Source organism: Choloepus didactylus, chromosome 4, assembly GCF_015220235.1.
Source record: "Choloepus didactylus isolate mChoDid1 chromosome 4, mChoDid1.pri, whole genome shotgun sequence".
Lineage (NCBI taxonomy): Eukaryota > Metazoa > Chordata > Mammalia > Pilosa > Megalonychidae > Choloepus > Choloepus didactylus.
Genome location: NC_051310.1, coordinates 169,269,156 through 169,297,078, shown reverse-complemented (window position 1 = coordinate 169,297,078; position 27,923 = coordinate 169,269,156). Strand labels below are relative to the sequence as shown.

The following is a 27,923-nucleotide window of genomic DNA, read 5'->3' as shown; positions in this document are numbered from 1 at the left end:
CACGAGGTAAGGGGCCCAACACGTTCCTTTTCACCCCTGTGAGCCTCCTGCCCACTAGGCTGCCTGGGCATAACAGGTAGTCCACAAACATTTTTTCGACTAGCATTCCTGGACGCTTGGGGGCACTCGAGGCCTACCCGCGGAGCTCCTCCCTTTCTGGAACCCATTCCCTAACCAGCACTAACGCCCCGCCCACCAACGGCCGAGACGAGGCGGGGCGGGGCGCGACACAGCGCGCGGGAGGGTGCGCTCTCGCGGGGACTGTTTCTGGGCATGCGTGGATACAGCCCACGGAGGGGAACGGGGCAGGGGTGGGCGCGACGGCAGATAGGGGCCTGGCCAACGAACGCCCGCCAGGCGGGGTTCGCTGGAGGCTGGCTGCTCGGGCGCGCGCGGGGCTGGGCGTGCTCACGGTTGATGCGCAGGGCCAGGCAGGCCAATGGGCGCGGGGTGGCTGGCGGGCGGGCCTCTCGGCCCGGGGCTTTAGGACGCGAACGCGCGGCCTGACAGGCAGACTGTCGGCTGCAGCGTGAGCGACGCATGGCAGGGATGGCGCTGGCGCAGGCCTGGAAGCAAATGTCCTGGTTCTACTACCAGTACCTGCTGGTCACGGCGCTTTACATGCTGGAGCCCTGGGAGCGGACCGTGTTCAGTATCCTGGTCGGGCAGCGGAGGCCGGAGTGGGAGCCCGGGCCGCCGGGCCGCTGGGCCAGCCCCTCCCAGGCCCAGGGGCTTGGGGGATGGGTGGCCCCGCAGGACCCGGGTGCGCGAACTCGCCTCTTAGCGGCAGAACGCTGGGGGCGCGGGGAACTGAGGTCTGGGGAGTTGAGGGCGGAGTTCTGGCGGTTAAGTGGGGGGAGGCTGGTAACTGTTGAGATCTTGGGTCGGCGGTGAGTTGCTTGGCCCAAGATAGAACCGTCTTTATTTCTGGTGTAAATCCACGAGGGTGATATCTAACCCCGTGCGTCCTCGTCTGTACTTCAGCCGCGGCTGCCTTTGGATCGGTCTCCTGTTCCTGTAGGAGGCTGAGACTGTAGTGGAGCAAATCGCTCCCGTTTTGGATATCTTTGACCTTTAACTGTCCCCGATTTTGCTGGCTTTGGTCCTAATGAGAATTCTAACCAGTTTGTCAGCTTTTTAAACCACGTTGTGAATTTGTGGTCATGATACCGTAGTTACAGTCTTTGAAAACAGTGTAAGCTGTTGTACCGTTTTGGTTTTCAAGATAGGTAGTTTTGAAAGTGTGTTCTATTCATTGGTTCTTTAGCTATTTGTGGTTGTAGTTAGGTTTTGAAACTTTTGATAGATAAGAGTTTATAATTACTATATCTGTTGAGTAATTACTATGAGCCAAGCAGCCAAGCAAATATGCTAAGCACTTTTCCTGTATCTTAACTCAGCTAACCTTCACGACAACCTCAATCAATAACTAAAGGTTGTGAAAATAGGCTCCTTGAAATCTGTGGTTTCGTATTTCCAGCGATCTGTGTTGACATCCCTTGATGATATTCTTGCGGAATAAATACTAATAAAAAAGATGTAACCTTTTTTTAATTTTTAACTTGGGGCCAATATGAAACAAGTATTTGCTTATTTCATAAAAGTTCTCTCTTTTCAGTGTAGTTTAGTTGGAGTATTCTACTTCAGAACAACTTTGCAAATGCATTGTTGCATTCCGGTGGACTGACTGAAGTAATTTCGTTCCAAACCTTTGTCAAGCGTGTTTATTTATGTTGAAATAGAATAAGGTTGTACTCAAAGCTGAGTCTTTTGTTTCAACACTTTTGAGGAATTTTAGCCACCCACAAGGTAATTTATTTATTTATTACCACTTTCCAAACCTGGAACTTAAGAACAGGAATATATGTTTTGGATTTAGATTCTGAATGTGAAGTCAGGTCTAATTTCATCACACCATTAATTTGTAGCCACAGTTTAGTCTCACTATAAGGTCTATAGTTTAGAAGTTACTAGGCCATACTAGTGTAGTATGCATATTTAATTGAAATTTTCCCTAGAGGCACACATTTCATGACTTACTTAAAATCATTTAAAAAATGAATTTAAATAATATTGGGCTAAATTGAAACTTCAGCATGTAGAGACCACTATCAGAGTCTAGTGTAGGTATTTTACATTTAAAAGCTTTTATTTGCACATGGATAAATAACACAATGCCAATGGTGATATGATTTTTTTCTGTTTTGTGCTGCAATAGTAACTGTATTCTATAAATACATAGGTGACGGCTTTCTTTTTGGGGTGGAGAAATAAATTATGAAATGAAATGCAGAGCCTAAATAGATTTTGCCTTAGCTTTTGACTTCTCATTGGTTTATGTGATCAAGTTATTGTGATTTTTTTTAATAACTGGAAACTAGTAGAGTTGGTATCTGTTACTGTAGAATCTTAAGGTTTTAAACCTAAGACTTAAAAAAAAAATCTTATTTCAAAGTTCACATTACCCAGTTAACTTTGGGTGGAAATGTAATCCTTTAACATAAGCCAATCTGAAATTTCTGCAAGCTATTGTAGTAAGAACCAGGCATTTAATTGTCCTGTGGCTTAGTTTGGAACTTGATATCAAGTTGAGATTGAATCCTCATTCTAACTTGAAAGAAAGAACTGGATGAGAAAGCTGAATGTTTTTTCCTATTTCTCAGGAGCCTGAATTACTGTGAAATGGTTTGAATTTCATAAATTCATTAATAATTAGTGTCATTGAGAACTGCTTTTGTGGCCAGCTACATGGTTTTGCAGAAATATCTACTTTCTATAGTTTAAAAATGACATTGTACATAATCATGATTACTAGAAATCTATTTAGTGTAAGAAAAAATTTGCCTTGGTGTCTGTATTAGAAGTTCTGGGTAGACGAAGTCTTTAGATTAATCTTTAACTTCTTAAAAAAAAAGCAAATCCATTGATTTGCATTTAATTGCTGTAACTCTTAATAATTTGAAGTTGCTATTCTAGGGAAAACTGACAGCCTTCTCTGACCATTTCTGCATACATGCTAGGAATATCCTCAAGCATCTGAATGTATGTTTAGAAATTATTTTCTTCTTTACTTGTTTCCAAATCAATTAGGTAGAAGTTAGTTAAAAACCATTGTAAATTGAAGGCCAATCCCAATTGAACATAAGTGTTTTTGAGGTTATCAAAGAAAGGAAATTGTGATTTGTAAAAAATAATTTTTGGGGGTATTTTTGTTTATAATTACACAGTAATCATAAATGTTTAGTACCAAACTGATGACAAACACTGTTTTTTTGAAAAGTTCTTGCATTTAAAAGGAAAAATCTTTAAAACCCCAAGGCACTAAGCCATGAACCAATATCAAACTTTTATGAAAAACAATATTGGGGAAAAAAAAACCTAATGGGGTCTCATTTCAAAATACAGAATATGTGAATTAATCATTCAGAAAACAATCTTATAACTCAAAATCAAGACAGAAAACAAAACAGTAGTGTGTGTATAAATATATATAGTATATATATACACACACCTTTTTAAATTTTTTGTAATTGAAGTTCTTTGTATTACAAAAATGAAATCAGGAATACTGAAAGCAGCAGGATTCTTCTACTTTTTTTCTTTCTCCTCCATTTGTAAAAAATAATTTTAAATATGCTTTTAAGGAAATGCACCTGTTGTGAAGGTCAGATACATTATAAATGGTTCTTGAAACAATACAATTTATGAACTAGTTTAGTAAATCTTTTCAGGCTGGAGCGTGTATCCAATATTTGAACTTTTTCCATGTGCAGACGTGGTTTCTGTCTTACAAAGAAATGAGACTTGACACCTGCGATAAGACAAAGTAACAATTAAAAGAATCATGTAAGTGCTTAAGTATTCCAGTAAATACTGTAGAAGGAGACATGCCACAGACTGAGAACCAGGGACTTCCATCTCCTGCCAGGAGATTTTCAACATATGCTTCAAAAGCCTCCTTTTGTTAGCCTTCCTAGCATTTTTCCTTCCTATAAACCTCGGTTTCACCATCACTAAAAGAACCCCTCTCTTACTTTGCTTACAGGAATAGATTGAAAATATTTATAAAAATACTCCAAAAATAAAATGCCCTGTAAATCCATATCTAGAATAAAGTACTCCGAGACCCCAGAATCTGTTGTTGCACAGCCTCACATATATGAATTCTGCAAATAACCAAAGCTAGTGGTCTCTTCCAGTATACCATAAAATAAAATAAAATGAAAAAACAGCCACCTTTCCCTATTAGCAGTCAGCAGTGGGAAAGCAAGAGACCAGGTTTTGTAACCAGAGTGAGAAACTCCCTGTAGTGCCTTGTTGAATAACATTGTAACTATGTTGAGGACAGGTGGGAACATTAAAAGTAGCTTGTTAAAATAATTTGAATGTGAGTAAAAGTTAAGTTTAAATTTTTTTTATTTTTATTAATTTTAAAAAACCTTATTAGTCTATAATCACTAGGTCATATTTGCTATCTGCTGCTTCATATGTCTGCATGGCATTTTATGCTTCTATTTATTTTAAGCAAAATGTAAGCAGAGTTTTGGTGTGTCTTATGAATTAGATTCCCCCTGAAAGACAGTCCATGTTCCTTTAAGAAAAGATTTTTTTTTTTTTTAAACCCCACCACAGTACTGGACGCACAAATAATGCTTGAGAACAGATTGCTTATATATTGACTAGTCATTCCAAATCAACTGAAAAGTATTTTGGGGTAGGAACAGAAACCTGATTTTAAACCGTATTTAGAGTAACTTTGGTTCTTGGCTGTTTTCGATGAACAGAATTCAAATTTAAAGAAGTAGAAAATGCTATAGATTGGAAGAACTTATATATCTTTGAGCCATTAAAAACATGGATCTTGCTCTGTTTACTTGTTTGTAAAATACATGTTTCCTGAATTCTGAATTCCAAAAGTGTTACGTACCATCTGTTTGCCAGACATCGTTTTAGATATTGGGGGTATGTATAATTGTTTCTAAACCAGTTAAAATACTTCTAATGGTGCTAGATAAGTAAGTAAACTATACAGACTATTAGATTGTTATAACTGTTATGGAGAAAAAGAAAGCAGAAAAGGGGGGTAGGAAGTAAGGAAGAAGGAGTATTTTTCAATTTTGGCTAGAGTGGTTGGGAATTGACATTTGGGAAGACTTCAGCAGGGGGAGAATTCTAGGGGAATGAACATACCAGGCAGAAGGATCAGTAAGTGCAAAGGCCCTGAGGCAGGAGTATGTTTGGTGTGAGTGGAGGAAGAGTAGTAGGAGGGGAGGTCAGATAGTTTAGAGCCTTGTAGGCCATTGTGAATGCTTTTATCCTGGAGTGAAATTAGAGGTAAATGGAGGCACTCATACCTTTTGAGTAGATTCAGTGGTTAAAATCCAGTAACAATTTTCTCACTGACATTTTAATATTCAACAAAGTAGGGAATCTAAGTTGTAAGAAATATGTTTTTTTTTTTTTCCTCCATGGGATTCAAAGCTATTTTCATTTTGAATGGGAAAAATATAATATATAAACATTTCTTCTTATTTTTTTATGTACTGACCCGAGATCTTGAGATGTGTGCTAAGTTTCCAAGAAAATGGCCTTCATTCCTTCCCTCAAGGAAATTGGAGACTAGTTTTGGGAAAAATTGGGACTGGAACTTACACAGGTCCTCAGGTGGATCTTCCCTGCATCATTTCAGCTGAAGGAGCTGTGCAGCAAGTGCTTTGGGACTCAGTAGGAAGAGCATGGTGGTCTAAGAATGCTCAGAGTAATTTCTGAAAAGTATTTGAGGTTTTTGTTTTGTTTTGTTTTGTTTTTCCTTTTCAAGTAGGAGAGGTACAGGCTGAGGTGTAGAGGTAGGCTGGGATAACGAGTACTCCAGCCTGGCTGGCTGGAGCAAGAGTTCTTTAAGGTAAAATGGGTGGGAAGAAAAGTCAGAAAAGTAGGAAATCCAGCAAATAATGTGTGCATGTCATGTGCCAGCCGTTACCGAAGGTGCTTGTGAGATACATCAGTGAGCAAAAGAGACAAAGATTCCCTGCCATTGTGGAGTTTTCATAATGAATGATTTGTATAATATGTTAGGTGGTACATGTAAAAGAAAACAGAAAAGTAGATCAGGTTACGGTGGTTGGAAATGCAGAGTTGGAATTAAGTTGCTGTTTTAAAAGTGGATGTCAGGAGAGACTTTTGAGAAGGGACATTTGAGCAAAAACATAAAGGAGGGAGTTAGCCATGTGAAATCTGGGGGAAGAGCATAGCAGGCAGAGGGACAAGCCAGTGCAGAGGCCTGTACACATGCCAGCCTGCCTGGCATGTGTACAGACCATCATGGAGGCTGGAATGGCTGGAACAGAGAAAACATGGAGAATAGTAAGGGGGAGTCAGAGTCAGTGGAAGGTCTTTGGCCACTATAAAGACTCTGGTTTTTAATCCGAGTGAAAAAGGGAGCCCTTAGAAAGTTAGGTGAGGAGTGATCCTTTCTGACTTTTATCTAAATTTTAAAGGGTTTACTCTGGCTACTGGGTTGAGAATGGAGTAAGGGTGGTGAGAAGAGATGTAGAAGCAAAGGTGTTTTTGATTGAAGTAGGATTTGAATGACATTGAAAAATAAGCATTAAAAATTTTAAGCTACAGAATGGGAGAAAATATTTGGAAATAATTTATCTAGTAAGGGTTTAATATCCAAAATATATAGAGAAGTCCCCCAACAACAACAAAACCCAATTTAAAAATGGGCAAAGGGTCTAAATATACATTTCTCCAAAGAAGATATACAGATTCCCAATACATACATGAAAATATGCTCAACATCTGTAGCCATTAGAGAAACACAAATCAAAGCCACAATGAGGTATCACTTCATATCCACTAGGATGACTATTATTTAAAAAAATTGAAAATCACAAGTGTTGATGAGGATATGGGGAGATTGGAACTCCTGTCCATTGCTGCTGGGAATGTAAAATGGTGCAGCTACTGTGAAAAAAAATTTTTTTAAGCTGTATGCTATTTTCAGTTGCAACTAAGGTAATTTATTTTCTCAGATTTTTGCTGTATTTACAAATGCTTTCCCCTTAGAATAGAAAAGGACCTTTCTTTGCATCTCAACATACTAATTAGGTGTTTGCTTTGAAAATAGGAATTCTTAAATCATAAATAAAAACAAAGGTTATATAATTCCCTGGTTCAAACCTCAAAAGGTACAAGAAAGGTAGTTGGTGAACATTCTGACCTAGTCACCCTGGAGCAACCAGTGTCAGCAGCTTTCTGTGAATCTCCTGAAATATTCTGTGAATTCATGGAAAATCCTCTTTTAATCGGTATGGTTTTGGTGTGTATGGTTTGGTGAAATCAGTTTCTATATGCTGCCCCTATCCCCTTCACCCAGTGGTCAAAAAAGAGGTTTTCCAGGAATATATTTTTCCATATCATCTTAGGATGTGCCAGTAATGATTGACACGATACCCTACAATTAAATTGGTATCTGTGTGTGTTAGTATATATTTGGCTCATGGGGACCTTTAGGTCACCATCTGTCCCTGTCTTTGGCAGAGCTTCACCTGAGCTAGTCAATAAAGGGAATTATTAGTGAAACCCCAATTCACCAGTCTTTTAGAATTTTTTTCTAAATTCTCTTTTGAATTTCTCTTTTGAAGAAAATGTTTGTCTATATAGAATCATCTGAAATTTTGAATAGACTTCCAATAAAGATTAATGTGTGATTTGAAAATCAGGCAAAATTCTCAATATCAGGGAAAATTACTTTTAGAAAAATATTCTTATTAAGTAAGCTTTCATGCCTTTTAGGAAGATTATATCAAAATACTTTCAAGCAAAACGTGATTTCAAAATAACCTTGAAATAGCCTGAACCTTTGTACCACTTTCATACTTACACAGAAAACATTCTTCCCAAACATCTGAAGTCTTTCTTTGTATTTTATGCCATTTCCTTTGACCTTGCCTTTAAAGAAATGAATGCAGCTTTTCATTTCTAGTGCTAAATGGGAGAGTCAAAGGCAGAAATAATTGTACCTGATAAATTAACACTTCCAATCCTCTAGTCCAGTGGTCTTCAGACTTTTGTTTGCATATTCCCTAAAAAAAAAAAGCATGTACTGTGTATCCCCTCGCTCATTTAAGTTACATCTGAAATCTTTCATGGTAAATGTGGACAGTTAAAAAGGACATAATTTCCTACTTTTCATACTTGTATTTCTAATACTGAATACGTTTAAAACCTTAAAATTACAAATTTTCCTCAAAATTCATAGAATATGTCCACCATATAACTTAATTGGCAAACCCAGCCCTTATCATGAAGCCAAATAGGTGAAATCAATTTTAATTTCTATTAGAAAAAATCTCAGTGCTCTTTTTCTATTCAAATAGTTATGTTTATGTAGACCAATTCACTCATGTCACACTCTGACTTCAAATTTTTAGATGGATAGACAGATGAGGCATGGCACTGTGAAAGGAGTTTGTTACTGGAATGAAATAAAGTACAACCAGAGCTAGTTATTATCCCTTTGTTGTTCCAGACATTATTTTATGCCCTGGGGAAATGTACAAATGTAAGATTCAGGAAGTAAAGTGGCAGAAGTGAAATTGTATAAGGGGGGATGGGAAGGAGAGCTAGTAGACCACAGCAGTTCTTACACAGATCAGCTGTAGGAGAGAATACAGTGGAAGCTGAAGATCTGTAAACCGATTTCCCTTAAATTATCCTAATCTCCTAGAAAGTTTTGTACTTCCAGGGGTCTGGTGCTTTAGTTTGAAGACAACTGCTCTAGCCTGTTTTTCACTGCCTTGACATTTGACTGCCTAACTGAGACTATCAGAACACCCTTCTCTACATCCCATTACTAAACTTTTCCATTACCCCATAAAGCACTAACTCCCCATCCCCTACCCCAGCCTGTAATTTACTTTGTTTCTGTGGATTTACTTTGTTTCTGTGGATTTACTTTGTTTCTGTGGATTCGTTTCTGTTTCTGTGGATTTGTATATTCTAGTTATTTCATATCATTGAAAGCATGCAATATCTGTCCCTTTATGTCTGACTTTTTTTCACTCAACAGGTATCGTCAAGGTTCATCCATGTGTAGCACTTACCAGGTCTTCATTCCTTTTTAATGCTGAATAATATTCCATTGTATGTATACACCACATTTTGTTTATTTATTCATCCATTGAAGGACACTTGGATTGTTTCCACCTTTTGCTCTTGTGAATAATGCTACTATGAATTGGTGTGCAAATATCTGTTCAAGTCCCTACTTGCCTTCTTTTGGGTATATACCAAGAGGTGGGATTGCTGCGTTCTATGGTAATTCTACATTTAACCTTTAGAGGAACCCCCAAACTGTTTTCCACGGTGGCTGCACCATTTTACATTCCCGCCAGCAAAGTAGGAGGTTTCCTATTTCTCTGCATTCTCACCAATCCTTCTTTTCCATTTTAAAAATAATAGCCATTTGAATGGGTGTGAAGTTAAAACTTTTTCTTTGTAGATTTTGGAAAGTGTGTAAGATGAAGAAAACTACGCTAAACAAGAACTAAGTACCAAGAAAGACAGGGAAAGTCATGGTGGTTGATGGCAGTGGGGATAGACCATGCATTGATAGTCTACAATGTTTCAGCATGTAATACCAGTGATTTGTCATCTGAGATGACTGTAGGGCCTATTTCTGCTCCTTCACATTCTACAACCCTTCCAGGCTCCGAGTGTTGTAACATTTATAGCATTTAGGAGCAAAGATAAGATTCAGTAGGTTCTTTTGATTTTTTTTTTTAAACCCCTAATACTCAAATTTAATAATTAAAACTCTTATGTATTCCAGAAGATATTCAGTAGAGTCTATACACTATTCATAAATTTGGAATGCTTAGTGGTTACAGAATGACAGAAAGATAGTATTTATGATGAACCGTTATGAGAAGTAAATTGGGTAACTGCTCCAACAAAACAAAATAGCCTTTTCAGAAGTTTTACTATAACAAGAATTTCGGCTATCACTTGTTATATGTGTTTTGAAAATTCCCCAAATAATAGGGTTTTTGGGAAAATGGTACTGGGGAAGACTACTTAAAATCTATGCAATTTAGTAAGCAGGCACTAACAAAAACAATAATTGGCATCTTGGGGGGGGTAACTTGGATAGCCCATGCAGACAGCTCAGTGTGACTGGAGGCTGCCTCAGGGGACATTAAAAATGCACTGACAAAGTAGAATTAAAATGCTGGCGCTTAGGTGGTGACAAAATGCAGCTGCTGTGGGCTGCCATTGAGGCAGGCCACTAGTGAGAGGCAGTGGCACTAGAGGAGATCTGCGCAAGCCTCTCCGGGTAGGGAGCCCACTGCAGATGCTAATTTTTAATTTTCTTAAAATAGAGCTAAATGGGCGCCTCTGCAGCAGCTCAGGTGAGGACTGTTTCCTGCCGAAGGTTATAGTTATTTCTCCACTAACATGGCACCCTTAGTTTATGAAAAATCCCTTATGAGACAACACAACTCCTGTGTTTTATCAGTCATACGTGAGTTAAGTGTTATTCTAGAAACATGCATTGAAGCAGAAGAGATTATACTGCAGAGCAGACTGGGATTTTTCCCCTGACCCTGGGACTTCAGATCTTCGTAAGTTAATAGAAGCACTAATCAATAAAGGTGCATATCAATTGATAGCCTTGGTGTCTCTGATTAGAGCTACAAACTAATTTTGAGGATTTCAGTTCAGAGTAGGGCATGTTCAGCAGCTTGCTTTTTTCTTTTGTTGTTTTAATGAGTTTGTCATCAAGATGTAGTTTCTAAAAACAAATTCCATACTTAGTTTTGTATAGTTGATACATTGTAGAACACTCAGAGAATGGGTTTTGCTTGCTAAACACTAACTTCTTAACTTCTAAAATGATCCAAGAATACTAGTTTGGTTAAGATACAAGACAACTAGGAAACTATTGAGAAACAGTTGGTATATTTGGTAATAATAAACTTTCTTAACATTTCTGTTGGTGGTGATCTTCAGTTTTCTGAGGTCAAAGGAAAAACCAACTGCAAATAAGGAAGATTTCCTGTTTGGCACACCATTCAGTAGCCAGCAGCTGCTTTCAGTTAGGACTATGATTGCTTTTCTGCAAACAGCACATGATAATACTTTTGCAAATGTTCTGCTTTCTTTTTCATTGAGATGGTTCCTTAAAATAAATACGAGTTATGAAAACCCTTGAGTATTTCAAAGGTTAAGTAGCATTTTAGAACTGATTTTGCAAAAGGAATTCACCTAATGCAAGATTGGATTGTTTTAAACGTCATTTTAGCTTTGCTTTTTGATGTAACCAGGGCAATCAGAGACTTAGAGCACTGAAATTATTTAGGCTAATGAAGAGGTCTAAGCCATATCCATTGGAATGAAGGTCCCCAACCTTTTCACAAGGAGAAACTACTTTTGATTTCTCCAAAGTCTTTGTGAATCGGTTGCTAAGGTAGGTAGTAATAGTGTGGGGTTACTGGTTGGGACAGGAAATGTTACTTGCTGCAGTCTTTTGCTTCTTACTGTACTGTACTTATCTTTAAAGCATTTCCTCTCATTGTTATAGGATTTTTTGCAGGTTGCCAGGATAAGGGTGGGAAATGGCCCTTGTGTGGGTGAAAAATCTTTATTATCCCCCATCTAGGTGGCATCATCAATCACCTTATGATTAGTTGGGGATCCCTGTAAAGGAAACAGCAAACAATGTACAATGTACAGATACATTGTTTCACATCTATTTGCTTTTATATACATTGGATTCATAAAATATTTACGGTACATCCAGATTATAAATAACCTTTAATTGTTCATTTGGCCTTTGAACAAACATTTATCCTAAGTGCCTGCACATATCCTGGCACATTATCTGCTAAATTCTTGAATGATTTATGAAGTGCCTGCCTTATCTAACAATGAAATACAGCTGGAACCAAAAAAGCAGAAGAGGCTCTCTTGCTCTTAAGCACTTAGAATTCAGTGGTATGGACTGGTTGTAAACACATAAAACAGTACAGCCTAGTGTTTAGTTTTTGAGGTTTTTGGTAATTTCTAGACTGTACCAACTTCATTCTATATTGCTCGAGTCATGGAGGTCCCTCTAAAATACTGACCCAGTCATCAATTTGTGTACAGCTAGTGATAATTATTTTATACAAACAGTAAGAATTTGGTAAAGAGAATGATTGTGCTATCACTTTGTGTATTACCTTCTAGTATATATGTATTATATAACATTTATCCATTGATCTGTTTTTGTATTTTTTCTGTGTGTGTTTGTGTACTTTAAGGATGATTGAGAAGTGGTGCCTAAGTACTGTCTCCAAACAAGTGGAATCCTAAAACGTTAATGCAGGAAATGACCTCATTTTGTGGAAAGAAACACAGGCCCAGGGAGATTGTGACTTCCCAGGATTACACTATAGATTAATAACAAATTACTAGCAGGTGGCCTTGGGCATTAAATTCCCAAACCCTCACAGAACAGATTTGATAAGTATGCAAATTCTCACATCAACCCTGAAAGGCAGGTGATGTGTATCCCCATTTCATACAAACTACCCTTTAAATGGTGCCAAATGTAACCACAGGGGCTATTCAACCCAGTACCTTGGAGCTGTTTCAACTAGATGGTTAAAATTGCTTAGATAGCTGTTCCAATTTGCTAATGCCGCTGGAATGCAAAACACCAGAAATGGATTGGCTTTTTTTTTTTTTTAATCATCATTTTATTGAGATATATTCACATACCACGGAGACATACAAAACAAATCGTACTTTCGATTGTTTACAGTAGCATTACATAGTTGTACATTCATCACCTAAATCAATCCCTGATACCTTCATTAGCACACACACACAAATAACAAGAATAATAATTAGAGTGAAAAAGAGCAATTGAAGTAAAAAAGAATACTGGGTACCTTTGTCTGTTTGTTTCCTTCCCCTACTTTTCTACACATCCATCCATAAACTAGACAAAGTGGAGTTTGGTCCTTATGGCTTTCCCAATCCCACTGTCACCCCTCATAAGCTACATTTTTATACAACTGTCTTTGAGATTCATGGGTTCTGGGTTGTAGTTTGATAGTTCCAGGTATCCACCACCAGCTACCCCAATTCTTTAGAACCTAAAAAGGGTTGTCTAAAGTGTGCGTAAGAGTGCTCACCAGAGTGATCTCTCGGCTCGTTTTGGAATCTCTCTGCCACTGAAGCTTATTTCATTTCCTTTCACATCCTCCTTTTGGTCAAGAAGATGTTCTCCGTCCCACGATGCCGGGTCTACATTCCTCCCCGGGAGTCATATTCCACGTTGCCAGGGAGATTCACTCCCCTGGGTGTCTGATCCCACGTAGGAGGGAGGGCAGTGATTTCACCTTTCAAGTTGGCTTAGCCAGAGAGAGAGGGCCACATCTGAGCAACAAAGAGGCATTCAGGAGGAGACTCTTAGGCACAAATATAGGGAGGCCTAGCCTCTCCTTTGCAGCAACCGTCTTCCCAAGGGTAAAACTTATGGTAGAGGGCTCAACCCATCAAAACACCAGTCCCCTATGTCTGTGGTGATGTTAGCAACCATGGAGGTGGGGTAGGCGAATACCCCTGCATTCTCCACAGGCTCCTCAAGGGGGCACTACATCTTTTTTTTTTTTTCCTTGCTTTTCTTTCTTTTTTTTTTTAACTTTCCCTTCTTTTTTAAATCAACTGTATGAAAAAAAAAAAGTTAAAAAGAAAACAAACATACAATAAAAGAACATTTCAAAGAGACCATAACAAGGGAGTAAGAAAAAGACAACTAACCTAAGATAACTGCTTAACTTCCAACATGTTCCTACTTTACCCCAAGAAAGTTACATAATATAGCAACATATCTGTGAACTTGTTCCTACTATATCCATCAGAAATTAACAGACCATAGTCATTTCTGGGCATCCCCAGAACGTTAAATAGCTTATCTGTTCTTCTTGGATTATTGTTCCCCCTTCCTTAATTGCTCTCTACTGCTAGTTCCCCTACATTCTACATTATAAACCATTTGTTTTACATTTTTCAAAGTTCACATTAGTGGTAGCATATAATATTTCTCTTTTTGTGCCTGGCTTATATCGCTCAGCATTATGTCTTCAAGGTTCATCCATGTTGTCATATGTTTCACGAGATCGTTCCTTCTTACTGCCGCGTAGTAGTCCATCGTGTGTATATACCACATTTTATTTATCCACTCATCTGTTGAAGGACATTTGGGTTGTTTCCATCTCTTGGCAATTGTGAATAATGCTGCTATGAACATTGGCGTGCAGATATCAGTTCGTGTCACTGCTTTCCGATCTTCCGGGTATATACCGAGAAGTGCAATCGCTGGATCGAATGGTAGCTCTATATCTAGTTTTCTAAGGAACTGCCAGACTGACTTCCAGAGTGGCTGAACCATTATACAGTCCCACCAACAGTGAATAAGAGTTCCAATTTCTCCACATCCCCTCCAGCATTTGTAGTTTCCTGTTTGTTTAATGGCAGCCATTCTAACCGGTGTTAGATGGTATCTCATTGTGGTCTTAATTTGCATCTCTCTAATAGCTAGTGAAGCTGAACATTTTTTCATGTGTTTCTTGGCCATTTGTATTTCCTCTTCAGAGAACTGTCTTTTCATATCTTTTGCCCATTTTATAATTGGGCTGTCTGTACTATTGTCATTGAGTTGTAGGATTTCTTTATATATGCAAGATATCAGTCTTTTGTCAGATACATGGTTTCCAAAAATTTTTTCCCATTGAGTTGGCTGCCTCTTTACCTTTTTGAGAAATTCCTTTGAGGTGCAGAAACTTCTAAGCTTGAGGAGTTCCCATTTATCTATTTTCTCTTTTGTTGCTTGTGCTTTGGGTGTAAAGTCTAGGAAGTGGCCGCCTAATACAAGGTCTTGAAGATGTTTTCCTACATTATCTTCTAGGAGTTTTATGGTACTTTCTTTTATATTGAGATCTTTGGTCCATTTTGAGTTAATTTTTGTGTAGGGGGTGAGGTAGGGGTCCTCTTTCATTCTTTTGGATATGGATATCCAACTCTCCCAGCCCCATTTGTTGAAAAGACCTTTATGGCTCAGTTCAGTGACTTTGGGGGCCTTATCAAAGATCAGTCGGCCATAGATCTGAGGGTCTATCTCTGAATTCTCAATTCGATTCCATTGATCTATCTGTCTATATTTGTGCCAGTACCATGCTGTTTTGGCAACTGTGGCTTTATAATAAGCTTCAAAGTCAGGGAGTGTAAGTCCTCCCACTTTGTTTTTCTTTTTTAGAGTGTCTTTAGCAATTCGAGGCATCTTCCCTTTCCAAATAAATTTGATAACTAGCTTTTCCAAGTCTGCAAAGTAGGTTGTTGGAATTTTGATTGGGATTGCATTGAATCTGTAGATGAGTTTGGGTAGAATTGACATCTTAATGACATTTAGCCTTCCTATCCATGAACATGGAATATTTTTCCATCTTTTAAGGTCCCCTTCTATTTCTTTTAGTAGAGTTATGTAGTTTTCTTTGTATAGGTCTTTTACATCTTTGGTTAAGTTTATTCCTAGGTACTTGATTTTTTTAGTTGCTATTGAAAATGGTATCTTTTTCTTGAGTGTCTCTTCAGTTTGTTCATTTCTAGCATATAGAAACATTACTGACTTATGTGCATTAATCTTGTATCCCGCTACTTTGCTAAATTTGTTTATTAGCTCTAGTAGGTGTATCGTCAATTTCTCAGGGTTTTCTAGATATAAGATCATATCATCTGCAAACAATGACAGTTTTACTTCTTCTTTTCCAATTTGGATGCCTTTTATTTCCTTGTCCTGCCGGATTGCCCTGGCTAGCACTTCCAGCACAATGTTGAATAACAGTGGTGACAGCGGGCATCCTTGTCTTGTTCCTGATCTTAGAGGGAAGGCTTTCAGTCTCTCACCATTGAGTACTATGCTGGCTGTGGGTTTTTCATATATGCTCTTTATCATGTTGAGGAAGTTTCCTTCAATTCCTACCTTTTGAAGTGTTTTTATCAAAAAGGGATGTTGGATTTTGTCAAATGCTTTTTCAGCATCTATTGAGATGATCAATTGATTTTTCCCTTTTGACTTGTTAATGTGTTGTAATACATTGATTGATTTTCTTATGTTGAACCATCCTTGCATGCCTGGAATGAACCCCACTTGGTCATGGTGTATGATTTTTTTAATGTGTCTTTGGATTCGATTTGCAAGTATTTTGTTGAGGATTTTTGCATCTATATTCATTAGGGAGATTGGCCGGTAGTTTTCCTTTTTGTAGCATCTTTGCCTGGTTTTGATATTAGATTGATGTTAGCTTCATAAAATGAGTTAGGTAGTGTTCCATTTTCTTCAATGTTTTGAAAGAGTTTGAGTAAGATTGGTGTCAGTTCTTTCTGGAAAGTTTGGTAGAATTCCCCTGTGAAGCCATCTGGCCCTGGGCATTTATTTGTGGGAAGATTTTTGATGACTGATTGGATCTCTTTGCTTGTGATGGCTTGGTTGAGGTCTTCTGTTTCTTCTCTGGTCAGTCTAGGTTGTTCATATGTTTCCAGGAAATTGTCCATTTCCTCTACATTATCCAGTTTGTTGCCATACAGTTGTTCATAGTATCCTCTTATAAGTTTTTTAATTTCTTCAGGATCTGCAGTTATGTCACCTTTTTCATTCATTATTTTGTTTATATGGGTCTTCTCTCTTTTTGATTTTGTCAGTCTAGCTAGGGGCTTGTCAATCTTGTTGATCTTCTCAAAGAACCAACTTTTGGTGATATTTATCCTCTCTATTGTTTTTTTGTTCTCGATGTCATTTATTTCTGCTTTAATCCTTGTTATTTCTTTTCTTCTACTTGGTTTAGGATTGGTTTGCTGTTCCTTTTCTAGCTTCTTCAGTTGATCCATTAGTTCTTTGATTTTGGCTCTTTCTTCCTTTTTAATATATGCGTTTAGTGCTATAAATTTCCCCCTTAGCACTGCTTTTGCTGCATCCCATAGGTTTTGGTATGTTGTGTTCTCATTTTCATTCGTCTCTATATATTTAGCAATTTCTCTTGCTATTTCTTCTTTAACCCACTGATTGTTCAGGAGTGTGTTGTTTAACCTCCAGGTATTTGTGAATTTTCTAAGTCTCTGATGGTTATTGACTTCTAATTGTATTCCATTGTGGTCAGAGAATGTGCTTTGAATAATTTCAATCTTTTTAAATTTATTGAGGCTTGTTTTATGTCCCAGCATATGATCTATTCTGGAGAAAGTTCCATGAGCACTAGAAAAGTATGTGTATCCTGGTGATTTGGGATGTAATGTCCTGTATATGTCTGTTAAATCTAATTCATTTATCAGATTGTTTAGGTTTTCAATTTCCTTATTGGGCTTCTGTCTGGTTGATCTATCTATAGGAGAGAGTGATGTGTTGAAGTCTCCCACAATTATTGTGGAAACATCAATTGCTTCCTTTAGTTTTGCCAGTGTTTCTCTCATGTATTTTGTGGCACCTTGATTGGGTGCATAGACATTTACAATTGTTATTTCTTCTTGCTGAATTGCCCCTTTTATTAGTATGTAGTGGCCTTCTTTGTCTCTCAAAACATCCCTGCATTTGAAGTCTATTTTATGTGAGATTAATATTGCTACACCCGCTTTCTTTTGGCTGTAGCTTGCATGAAATATTTTTTTCCATCCTTTCACTTTCAGTTTCTTTGTGTCCCTGTGTCTAAGATGAGTCTCTTGTATGCAACATATTGATGGTTCATTTTTTTTGATCCATTCTGCGAATCTGTATCTTTAAATTGGGGAGTTTAATCCATTTACATTCAACGTTAAAACCGTGAAGGCATTTCTTGAATCGGCCATCTTATCCTTTGGTTTATGTTTGCCATATTTTTCCCCTCTCTCTATTAATATCCTTTATTGTACCCATACCAAATCTCTTTAGTACTGAACCTTTCTCCAAGTCTCTCTGTCCTGTCTTTGTTTCTCTGTCTGTAGGGCTCCCTTTAGTATCTCCAGTAGGGCAGGTCTCTTGTTAGCAAATTCTCTCAGCATTTGTTTGTCTGTGAAAAATTTAAGCTCTCCCTCAAATTTGAAGGAGAGCTTTGCTGGATAAAGTATTCTTGGCTGGAAATTTTTCTCACTCAGAATTTTAAATATATCGTGCCACTGCCTTCTTGCCTCCATGGTGGCTGCTGAGTAGTCACTACTTAGTCTTATGCTGTTTCCTTTGTATGTGGTGAATTGCTTTTCTCTTGCTGCTTTCAGAACTTGCTCCTTCTCTTCTGTGTTTGACAGTGTGATCAGTATATGTCTCGGAGTGGGTTTATTTGGATTTATTCTATTTGGGGTTCGCTGAGCATTTATGATTTGTGTATTTATGTTGTTTTGAAGATTTGGGAAGTTTTCCCCAACAATTTCTTTGAATACTCTTCCTAGACCTTTACCCTTTTCTTCCCCTTCTGGGACACCAATGAGTCTTATATTTGGACGTTTCATATTATCTATCATATCCCTGAGGTCCATTTCGATTTTTTCAATTTTTTTCCCCATTCTTTCTTTTATGCTTTCATTTTCCATTCTGTCATCTTCCAGGTCACTGATTCGTTGTTCAACTTCTTCTAGTCTTGTACTATGAGTGTCCAGAATCTTTTTAATTTGGTCAACAGTTTCTTTAATTTCCATAAGATCATGCATTTTTTTATTTAGTCTTGCAATGTCTTCTTTATCCTCTTCTAGAGTCTTCTTGATTTCCTTCATATCCCGTACTATGGTCTCATTGTTCATCTTTAGTTCTTTGAGTAGCTACTCTAGGTGCTGTGTCTCTTTTGGTCTTTTGATTTGGATGCTTGGGCTTGGGTTATCCATATCGTCTGGTTTCTTCATATGCTTTATAATTTTCTGTTGTTTTTGGCCTCGTGGCATTTGCTGAACTTGATAGGGTTCTTTTAGGGTTTGTAGACCAGTTGAAGTCCTTATCTCTAATTTATCAGATCTACAGCTTCGTGGAGTACTTTCTCTAACTAACCAGCAGGTGGCGTCCACGAGCCACCTGTTCTCCACAAGCCAGTTCTCCCCTGCTTAGCCTTTTTGGTGAGTGGGGGAGTGAGTCTTGTGGGGCCCAATTGGTGTACCAAGCTTGCGTGTGTAGTTGGTGTTGCCTGCCCTGTATGTGGGGCGTGTTTCTGGGCAGTCGGGGTGGGGGGGTGGCCCTAACAATCAAATCTCCCTGATGATCCTAGAGTTTTAAAGCTGCTGCAATAGTCTAATCCTTCAGTTCAGTCCTGCCACAGTTTGTCTCTGCCACTGACCCACAAGTCTTTGGTATTGGCGTATGGCTCCTGAGACTTGCAAGTGGGCCCCTCTTCCAGGCTGTGCACCCCGGGTCCTCTGTTGAGGGATGACTGTGCTATGTCACAGGTGAGTGCCGTCCCCCCAGGGCAGTTGTGGGCTTCTGGGCTGTGTAGGGAGGCTCCCAGTCTGCTCAAATGATGGCTGAATGGGGCTTTGTTAATTCACACTGCTCCACCTTCCCAGCTCTGGGACAATCAGCTGAGGTTGCAGGGAAGGCTAATGTCCATGCCCAGTTTTGTGGAGTGTGCCTGTTGTTTGAAGCACTTCCGTCACACTGGGTTGTGTGGGGCAGCTCTGGGCTATGGGGCTGGCGATGGGCAGGAGTGTTTCCTGTCCACCAGGATGGTGGCTGTGAGCAGACACCCCCCTTTTCTTGGGAAGTTGTGGTGTTTAGTGAATTTTCTCAGCCACTGGATTATTGCCTTTTGTCTCAGAGCTCTCTTAGTTCTGCTTTTGACTTGACGTGCCCAAATTGCAATTCTTTGAAGCTTTCTGTATTGGGCTTCTTAGAGTAATTGTTTTAGAAAAAGAAAAAAGGATTAAAAAAAAAGAAAAAAAAAAAAAAGGGCCTTCCTCAGAGATCTAATGGGTTATTGAAATGCTAATAGACAAAGCAACCAGGGCCATTAAGGAAAGGTCCACAGGGCAGAGAGATCAGCTTTTCTTCCGGATTTGCATATGCGCCTCAAGGCCTGAGCTCTGCCCTTCCCCTTTCTGTGTTCACCAGAACTCCCAAAATCCTCTGCTTTTATTGGAGTTTTTCGCATTATTTTTTTTTTTTCTATGCCTGTCTCCTCTCTGCTGGGCTGGCAGGTCTCAGATTCTCTGGTGTCTGGTCTCAGTCTATCTATGGTTGGAGTATGAATCAGTAGAATGAGTTTCTGAGAAGGGCTACCACTGCAGTTCTCCCTTCTCCTTCCCGGAGCTGACAGCCCCTCCTCCCACGGGACTGAGCCTGGCAGGGAGGGGCGCGGGTCCCCTGGCCGCAAAAACCCACAGATTTCGCTGATCTCAGCAGTTCGACACTTTCATGAGTGTTGTATGAAGTATGCCCAAAGTCAGATTGCTCTGTGGTGTCCAGTCCACGCATTCCCTGGCTTTCTACCTTCTTTCCTGGAGGAGTAACTAAAACTTACAGCTCACCAGTCTGCCATCTTGCCCCGCCTCTAGGATTGGCTTTTATAAAGGGGGTTTATTTGGTTACAAAGTTACAGTCTTAAGGCCATAAAGTGTCCAAGGTAAGTCATCAACAATTTGGTACCTTCACTGGAAGATGGCCGATGGCGTCCAGTAAACCTCTGTTACCTGGGAAGACATGTGGCTGGCATCTGCTCGGGATTTCTGGTTTCAAAATGGCTTTCTCCCAGGATGTTCCTCTCTAGGCTTCAACTTCTCTCCAAAATGTCACTCTCATTTGCCCTTGCGGTGTTTGTCCTCTCTTAGCTCCTCTATAGCAAAAGTGTGCTTTCAGAGGCCTCCAAAATGTCTCTGTAAACTGCAGTTCCTCTCTCAGCTCCTGTGCATTCTTCAAAGTGTCCCTCTTGGCTGTAGCAAAGCTTGCTCCTTCTGTCTGTGCTTATATAGTGCTCCAATAAACTAATCAAGGCCCACACTGAATGGGTGGGGCCACACCTCCATGGAAATTATCCAATCAGAGTCATCACCCACAGTTGGGTATGGTGCATTTCCATGGAAACAACCTAATTCAAACGTTTCAGCTTAATCCCCACTAACATGTCTGCCCCCACAAGATTGCATCAAAGAACAAAGCTTTTTCTGGGGGACACAGTACACACAAACTGGCACAGATAGCATATGTAGAAAGCTACTTATAAAAGTTGCTTTCAAAAGTACAGGCGAGTTTTAAGCCTAGTAGAAATTTCTCACTGTTCTGTTGTCTGTTATTGAGCGTGTCACTGGATAGTTAAGTTGATTTTGAACATTCTCTTATGGTTGAGAGCTTTAGGATCATTTTGGGGGGAATAATTTTTGAAATTTAATTGTATAGAAAACTTCCCTTTGTGGGCTTGTTTAATTGAAATTCTGGAAATAGGAGAAATGTGACCAGAATATGGTAATGGGATATGCATTTTGGGGGGACATAGTCTAAAAGTTATACTTCATGAGTGGCTATGGTAAAGGATTAGGTTAGGGTAAGGTGTTTTTTTTGTTTGTTTGTTTAGGTTATAAATTGGCATTTGCATCTACATTAAAGTGACTTTCAATATATATATATATTTTTTGCCAGAATTGAGAGTTGCTTATTTTATTTCTGAGACTGTTTATTTCCTAATAACAAATTAGGTCCCAAAATGCCTAATACAAACTTTGTGAAGGGGGTGAATTATTTACACAAAACTATCTTTAGTCTAGTACTATATATATTTCCTTTTTTCCTTTAAATTTCTTTTTTATTAAAAATCTTATTAGATATTCAGGCATACAAATTAAAAAAAAGAGAGAGAAATCCTTAAAGAGTAATACAGTGAATGCAGTGCATGTACCTCCCAACCAGCTTAAGAAAAACATTGCTAATTCATTTGCGCTCCCTCTATACCCCTTCTCAGTTGCTTCTCTCTACCTTCACCCCTCATTCCACCACACCAGGTAATCACTATCCTGAATTTGGTATTTATAATTGTCATGTATTTCTTACAACTTTTACTTTACTTGTATACATCACAGTATGATGCCATATACAGTTTTTTTTGTTTTTTTTCATATACAGTTTTGAACTCTGGTATTTTTCATTTTAAAGAGGGAAAAAGCCTTTTCAAGTTTTGATAAGTCCTTGTTTCACTTAAAAAAAAGTCATGAATTTATGCACATTTAAAGTATTTAAAAGTTTGACAAATTTACTGTTCACAATATTGAGCTTAAGTTTCAGATTCTTAGAGTAGAATAATCTGTTAAGCTAATTCATGCATGTTCCTTCATTTTGATACATTTTTTAATACTAAGTTGAAGAATTATAGCACGATAAAAGTACGTAATGTAATTATTCAAATGGCTGTTTTATAGTAATCACTTTGTACTTGAATTGAATTTGAGCCAGTGAATGATCTGAAGGTTTTACTATACCATTTTCATTTGGTTGGTGTGTACAGTTGTAAGACTTATATAAGAGCTGTAAAAAAAAGTGTTCTGAAAATACAATATTGTATAGAAACTGATTTTGTTTTTCTTTCCTATAATCATTATGTAGTTCATCAGTGACAATATTTTGAATGTGTAGGAAGTATCACAGTGAATCTAGAATTAGAATTAAATGAATATTTCTTGAACCATTCACTTGTTCATCAAAAATTTATTGAGCATGTGTTATATTAGATGCTGGAGATACAAAGATAATAAGACAATGTCCCTGCATTCAAGGAGTTGATAATCTGGTGAGATAAATACATATACAGGTAGATGTAATGTCAGGTGGTAAGTGCTATGTTATATGAATAAAAGAGCTTTATGAGGATTTGTGTCTAGCTAATGCTGCCAGAATGCAAAACACCAGAAATGGATTGGCTTTTATAAAAGGGGTTTATTTGGTTACACAGTTAAGTCTTAAGGCCATAAAGTGTCCAAGATAACACATCAGCAATCAGGTACCTTTACTGGAGGATGGCCAATGGTGTCCGGAAAATCTGTTAGCTGGGAAGGCTCGTGGCTGGCGTCTGCTCCAAAGTTCTGGTTTCATAATGGCTTTCTCCCAGGATGTTCCTCTCTAGGCTGCAGTTCCTCAAAAATGTCACTCTTAGTTGCACGTGGGGTATTTGTCCTCTCTCAGCTTCTCCGGAGCAAGAGTCTGTCTGCTTTCAATGGCCATCTTCACACTGTCTCTCATCTGCAGCTCCTGTGCTTTCTTCAAAGTGTCCCTCTTGGCTGTAGCTCCTCTTCAAAATGTCACTCTCAGCTGCACTGAGTTCCCTTTGTTTGCCAGCTCATTTATATGGCTCCAGTGATTTAATTTAGACCCACCCTAAATGGGTGGGCCAACAACTCCATGGAAATTATCCAATCTGAGTCATCACCCACAGTTGGGTGGGGCACATCTCCATGGAAACACTCAAAGAATTACAATCTAATTAACAATGATAGGTCTGCCCACACAAGATTACATCAAAGATAATGGCGTTTGGGGGACATAATATATTCAAACCGGCACAATTGGGGAGTAAATAATTCTGCCTGGAGGTCAGGGTGAAAATGAGGAAAATGTGAGCATGTCAGGGAAGACCCCATATAAGAGGAGATACCTAAATGAGCTGTAAGAATTATTAGGTTTTATTAGGGGGGAATAGGACTTTGCATATATTGGAAGGTACAGTATAGTGGTTAAGAACATAGATTTTTGGAGTCCTACTGATTTGGTTTGGAACTGAGTTGTTGTTGGGGATGTTATCTGAACTCTCTGAAGTGCGTAACATAGTCCCTGGCACGCTAGACACTCACAAGATGAAAGCTGCTGCTGCTGGTACTACTACTACCACTGCTATTACTCATATTAAATTGTATAAGCAGTGGCAAAGCAGTATGGAAATATATAACATGTTGCTTACTGAGACTCATGTAATGTGACTGAAAGTAGACCATATGTATGTTGGGATGGTTTGGAGTGTTGGAAAGTATATGGAAAAGTAGTATAGTACATGCTACTGGTCTCTACCTAGATCTCTCTACCAGCTGTCAAGAGTGTCGTCTGCTAATGACTTATAGCTGCCCTCTTCAGAGTATTGCCCTTGGCCAAGGGAACTGTCTTGCCCAGGTGATTTCTCCCTATCCACCCTGAAGCCAATGATTGTCAGAAAAGGGGATACAAAAGGCCAGGCTCCTTGCCTCAGAGCTCCCTGTAGGATATGAGAACATGTCCCTGCTTATCTTATTTTCCCTGCTCTATTCTGCTATACTTACTCCCCTTCTGATAAAACCCCTTTAATAAATCTCTCGCATAAGAATCCCTGTCTCAGGATCTACTGCTGTTAACCCCAATCTAAAACAGGTACCTTGGGCTGATTGGAAAGATCCTTGAATACTTGGCTTAGAATTCTGGGTGCTGTCCTGTAGACACTGGGGACCCTGAATCATTTTAAAAGGATCACTTTTGTAAAGAATGGAGTGGAGCGAGGCTAGAGTCCTAAAATGGGAGCTTTGGCATGAACTATATAAGCAAGGAATGATAAATGCCTAAAAATGATATAGGCAGAGATGAGTTATGAGTCATTTATAGGAGATGGGGAAGAACTGAGAAATCTTACTAATTTGAATGTAGGAAGAAAGAATCAGAAGTTTCTAGACTAGGTGACTAGTCAAATAGTTATATCAGTTGAAAAAATAGGATTCATAAGAATCTTATTCATAGCAGTTTTGGAGAAAGTTAGAGTTCAGTTTTGGCTAGGTTGAATTTAAGGCACCTTATGGAATGTCATTGGTGGAAATGTCCAATAAGTGGTAGGAAATATCTGTGTGCAGTATGGATGGTGGGGTCAGGTCAACAACATTATGGTGATTTTTAAGTTATGAGAGAGTGTAGGGCCCAAGACAAAAGATTGGGAACTCCATTTTATCAATTAGAATGCTTTCAGCTGCAAGTAACAAAATTTAACTTAAACAGGTTTAAGAGTAAAGGAGATTTATTGTCTTACTAACTGAAAAGCTGGTAGTAGGGTGGGTATCAGGGGTGGTTTGTTCTAGATTCTGGCTCCATTTTTATGTGACTATTTTTGTTCCATTACCTTCTTGTGTCATCTTTGTTTTGAGTCTTACTTTCCTCCTGGAGGCAAAATGGTTCAGGTGATTCCAGGATTTCATAAGCAAACTGCATATTCTAGAAGATGAGAGCATCGTGTTCCTGATTCCTGGCAGAAGTCTGAAGATTTGAGCTGATTGATCAGTTTAGGAGAATTACTCTAATAGGTTAAGATGAGTCAGGACTCATCCCTGGATTTGGGATAGGGTCAGACCCACCCAAAGGACATGGAGGGGTAGAATTGATGTTTGGGTGAAAAGCATAAAGTTCACTCTTATCATCTTACATATAGTGGACAGACAGGGAAAAGAGCCAGTGAAGAAGACAGAGGAAAGTGGTGAGAGACCTTAGAGCAATGTAGAGTGTGGAGAGATAGAATTCAGGTGGTTGTGTGGATGATAAGCAAATATGTGGCAGTGATATGGAAGCAGCAAATACATAATGTTTTTAAAGAAATTAGAAGGTAGTAGTTTAAGAAAGAATTAGATTAAGGAAAGTTAAAAAGTAACTTTTAAAAGATGATTATGGGAGTCTTTTCACCCATGTTTGCTGGATGAAGGGAATGAATTTAGGGTTTGAGTCAGACAGTTTTTGAGTTCTGGCTTAAAATGTAGCTCCTTAAATGGCCCCAACAAGTCATTGAAGGTTTTGTTTTGTTTTTTCCTAGCCTCTGATGAGTAATAGCCAGAATAAACATTTCACAGGAAAGCTTTAAGTGTTAGGCAGGAGAATGTTAGGTGAAAAAGGTTTGTCAGCTAAACTGCTATACAAATATTAGCTGGTACTAAGCACATTGTTTATTTGAACTCTATGTTGAAAAAAGAATGTAAGATACAGAAATACTAGTATGTGGAGCTGAAAGATATGACAGAGAATATGAATGAATTCATGAAACACAGTTCCAGTTCAGATGCAGTTATTCCTCCTAGAATGGCTACATGACTCCTCAGAGCCAAAAGCCCTTAGATGTTACATAATGCTTGTTAACATTTTGGGTGGCCCTGAAGAAGGGTCCTTTGTTGACTTGGATCCATACAGTTTTGTTTTCTCTTTGAATGAGAATACTACAGAATACTACAGAATGTTTATTATTTAGGTTATGAAGATGGCTTTTATTTGAGACGGTTACAAAACTTAGTGATAATAATAAATGTTTACTAGTAGCAGATACTGGGCAGATCATTTTATATGTCACTTAGCTAGTATATGATTGATCGTAGCTTTGTCTGACTTCAAAGTCAATGCTTTCAGCCACATTCTAATAAAAATAATTCTAAAAACTTTATTCCTATACATTTCTGTTTTGGAGGTTGAACATTGCCACTTTCTATGCTTAATTTTAAGCAGTCTGATGTATGAATTGTAATAGGGGAAAAAACAGTACCTATTTTGTGAGATGATGGTGAAGATTAAATGAGCTAAAAAGAACTTAGAATGGTGCCAGGCACAGTTCATGTTAGCTGCTATCATTGTCATTATTGCCGTAATTATTACTTCTTTATACATACTTGATACATATGAAAAAGGTTTAGTAAATGGGTACTGCAACACAAAACAGTTGTTGAAAACATTTTGAAATTTTGTTTTCAATAAATTAAGAAAGACAGTAATTTCCTTAACTACAACTCAGATTCAATGCTGGTGTCCATTGTGGGGATGGCACTGTACACGGGATACGTCTTCATGCCTCAGCACATCATGGCGATATTGCACTACTTTGAACTTGTACAATGACCAAGATGTGACTGGGATCCAGAAGTTCCTAAGGGATAAACCACCCTCTGAAGATGGAATGAGACTTCATCAGATGTCATAAGAAGCCCTAATAGATGTCAACATAACCAACCTTATGAATATAAAGACTAAACTTCATGAGTAGACCAGGAGAATAATCCTGACTCATGTGTTGTTGTGTTCTTTATTTTTAATTTTAAAAGAGGCTCTTGTATTTTTGTCTATTTTAACATTGTAGTCATTTGTACTTTGATATCAGTATTTTCTTAACCTTTGTGACTGTTTCAATATTATGCTGTGAAAGCTTTCTTAATGTAACTTTGAGTACATTTTAATTGCCTTCTATTTTTGAAACCCAAACATTAGTTGGGCTTACTGCTCTTGCAATTGTATGACATATACATCTGCCTGGATATATTTCTACTCTTGACCAAAGTTTTGTAAGAAACAATACAAGATTTGGGGCAGGGGGCAGGGGTGGGAGGATATTTTATTGAGTACTACTTAACAAAAGACTTATCTGCAAGTTTGAACTCAGGAGTACAGTTTTAGTTATCTAGGCTCTACTCTAAAAGTTTTTGCTTTGAAACAATCAAAATAAAGTGTTTCTTAACAATGAAAAAGAAAAGAGCCTGCTAAAGTTAAAATAAAGGAACATTTCACCTTTTAAATATTTAATTATTATGTGGACTTATTTCCAGAAAACTACGGTGAATGATTCTTGTAACAAAAGGTTCTCAAGTGGTTAAGGAGCATATTATGTAATGCTTCTATGTCATTGAGTTTTTAACAGAAGATAAATCAGTTTCCTCTGAGGGCCAATTAATAATGTACTTCTTTAAATTTAGTTTCATGATTGTAACAGGTGCTGTAAATGCATTCGCACATTGGAATAAGATATGATGAGATGAATTGTAATTAAAAACTATAGCAAAATGAAGTGTAAAATAGGTTAAAATCCTTTCACTCTTTATATTTTTCTTTTTAAGATTTCTATTCCTTAAATGTAAAATGACTACCTAATTTTTTTAATGTAAATTCATTAAATTCAAAGAGAAAAAAATCA

General features: G+C 38.2%; 1 protein-coding gene across 1 annotated transcript; it reads left to right on the top strand.

Annotated features, from left to right (window-relative positions):
- Positions 1-354: 354 nt before the first annotated feature.
- SPTSSA (serine palmitoyltransferase small subunit A) lies at positions 355-27,923 on the top strand. Its single transcript, XM_037834801.1, has 2 exons — positions 355-652; positions 26,754-27,923. The coding sequence occupies exons 1-2, from the start codon at positions 541-543 to the stop codon at positions 26,855-26,857; spliced, it is 216 nt and encodes a 71-aa protein (XP_037690729.1). The 5' UTR covers positions 355-540; the 3' UTR covers positions 26,858-27,923.

Bases quoted from the DNA above. Each gene is read 5' to 3' on its own strand.
- SPTSSA (XM_037834801.1), top strand. From the start codon at position 541: ATGGCAGGGATGGCGCTGGCGCAGGCCTGGAAGCAAATGTCCTGGTTC. The intron at 653-26,753 runs GTATCCTGGTCG...ACTACAACTCAG, and splicing joins CTGGGAGCGGACCGTGTTCA to ATTCAATGCTGGTGTCCATT.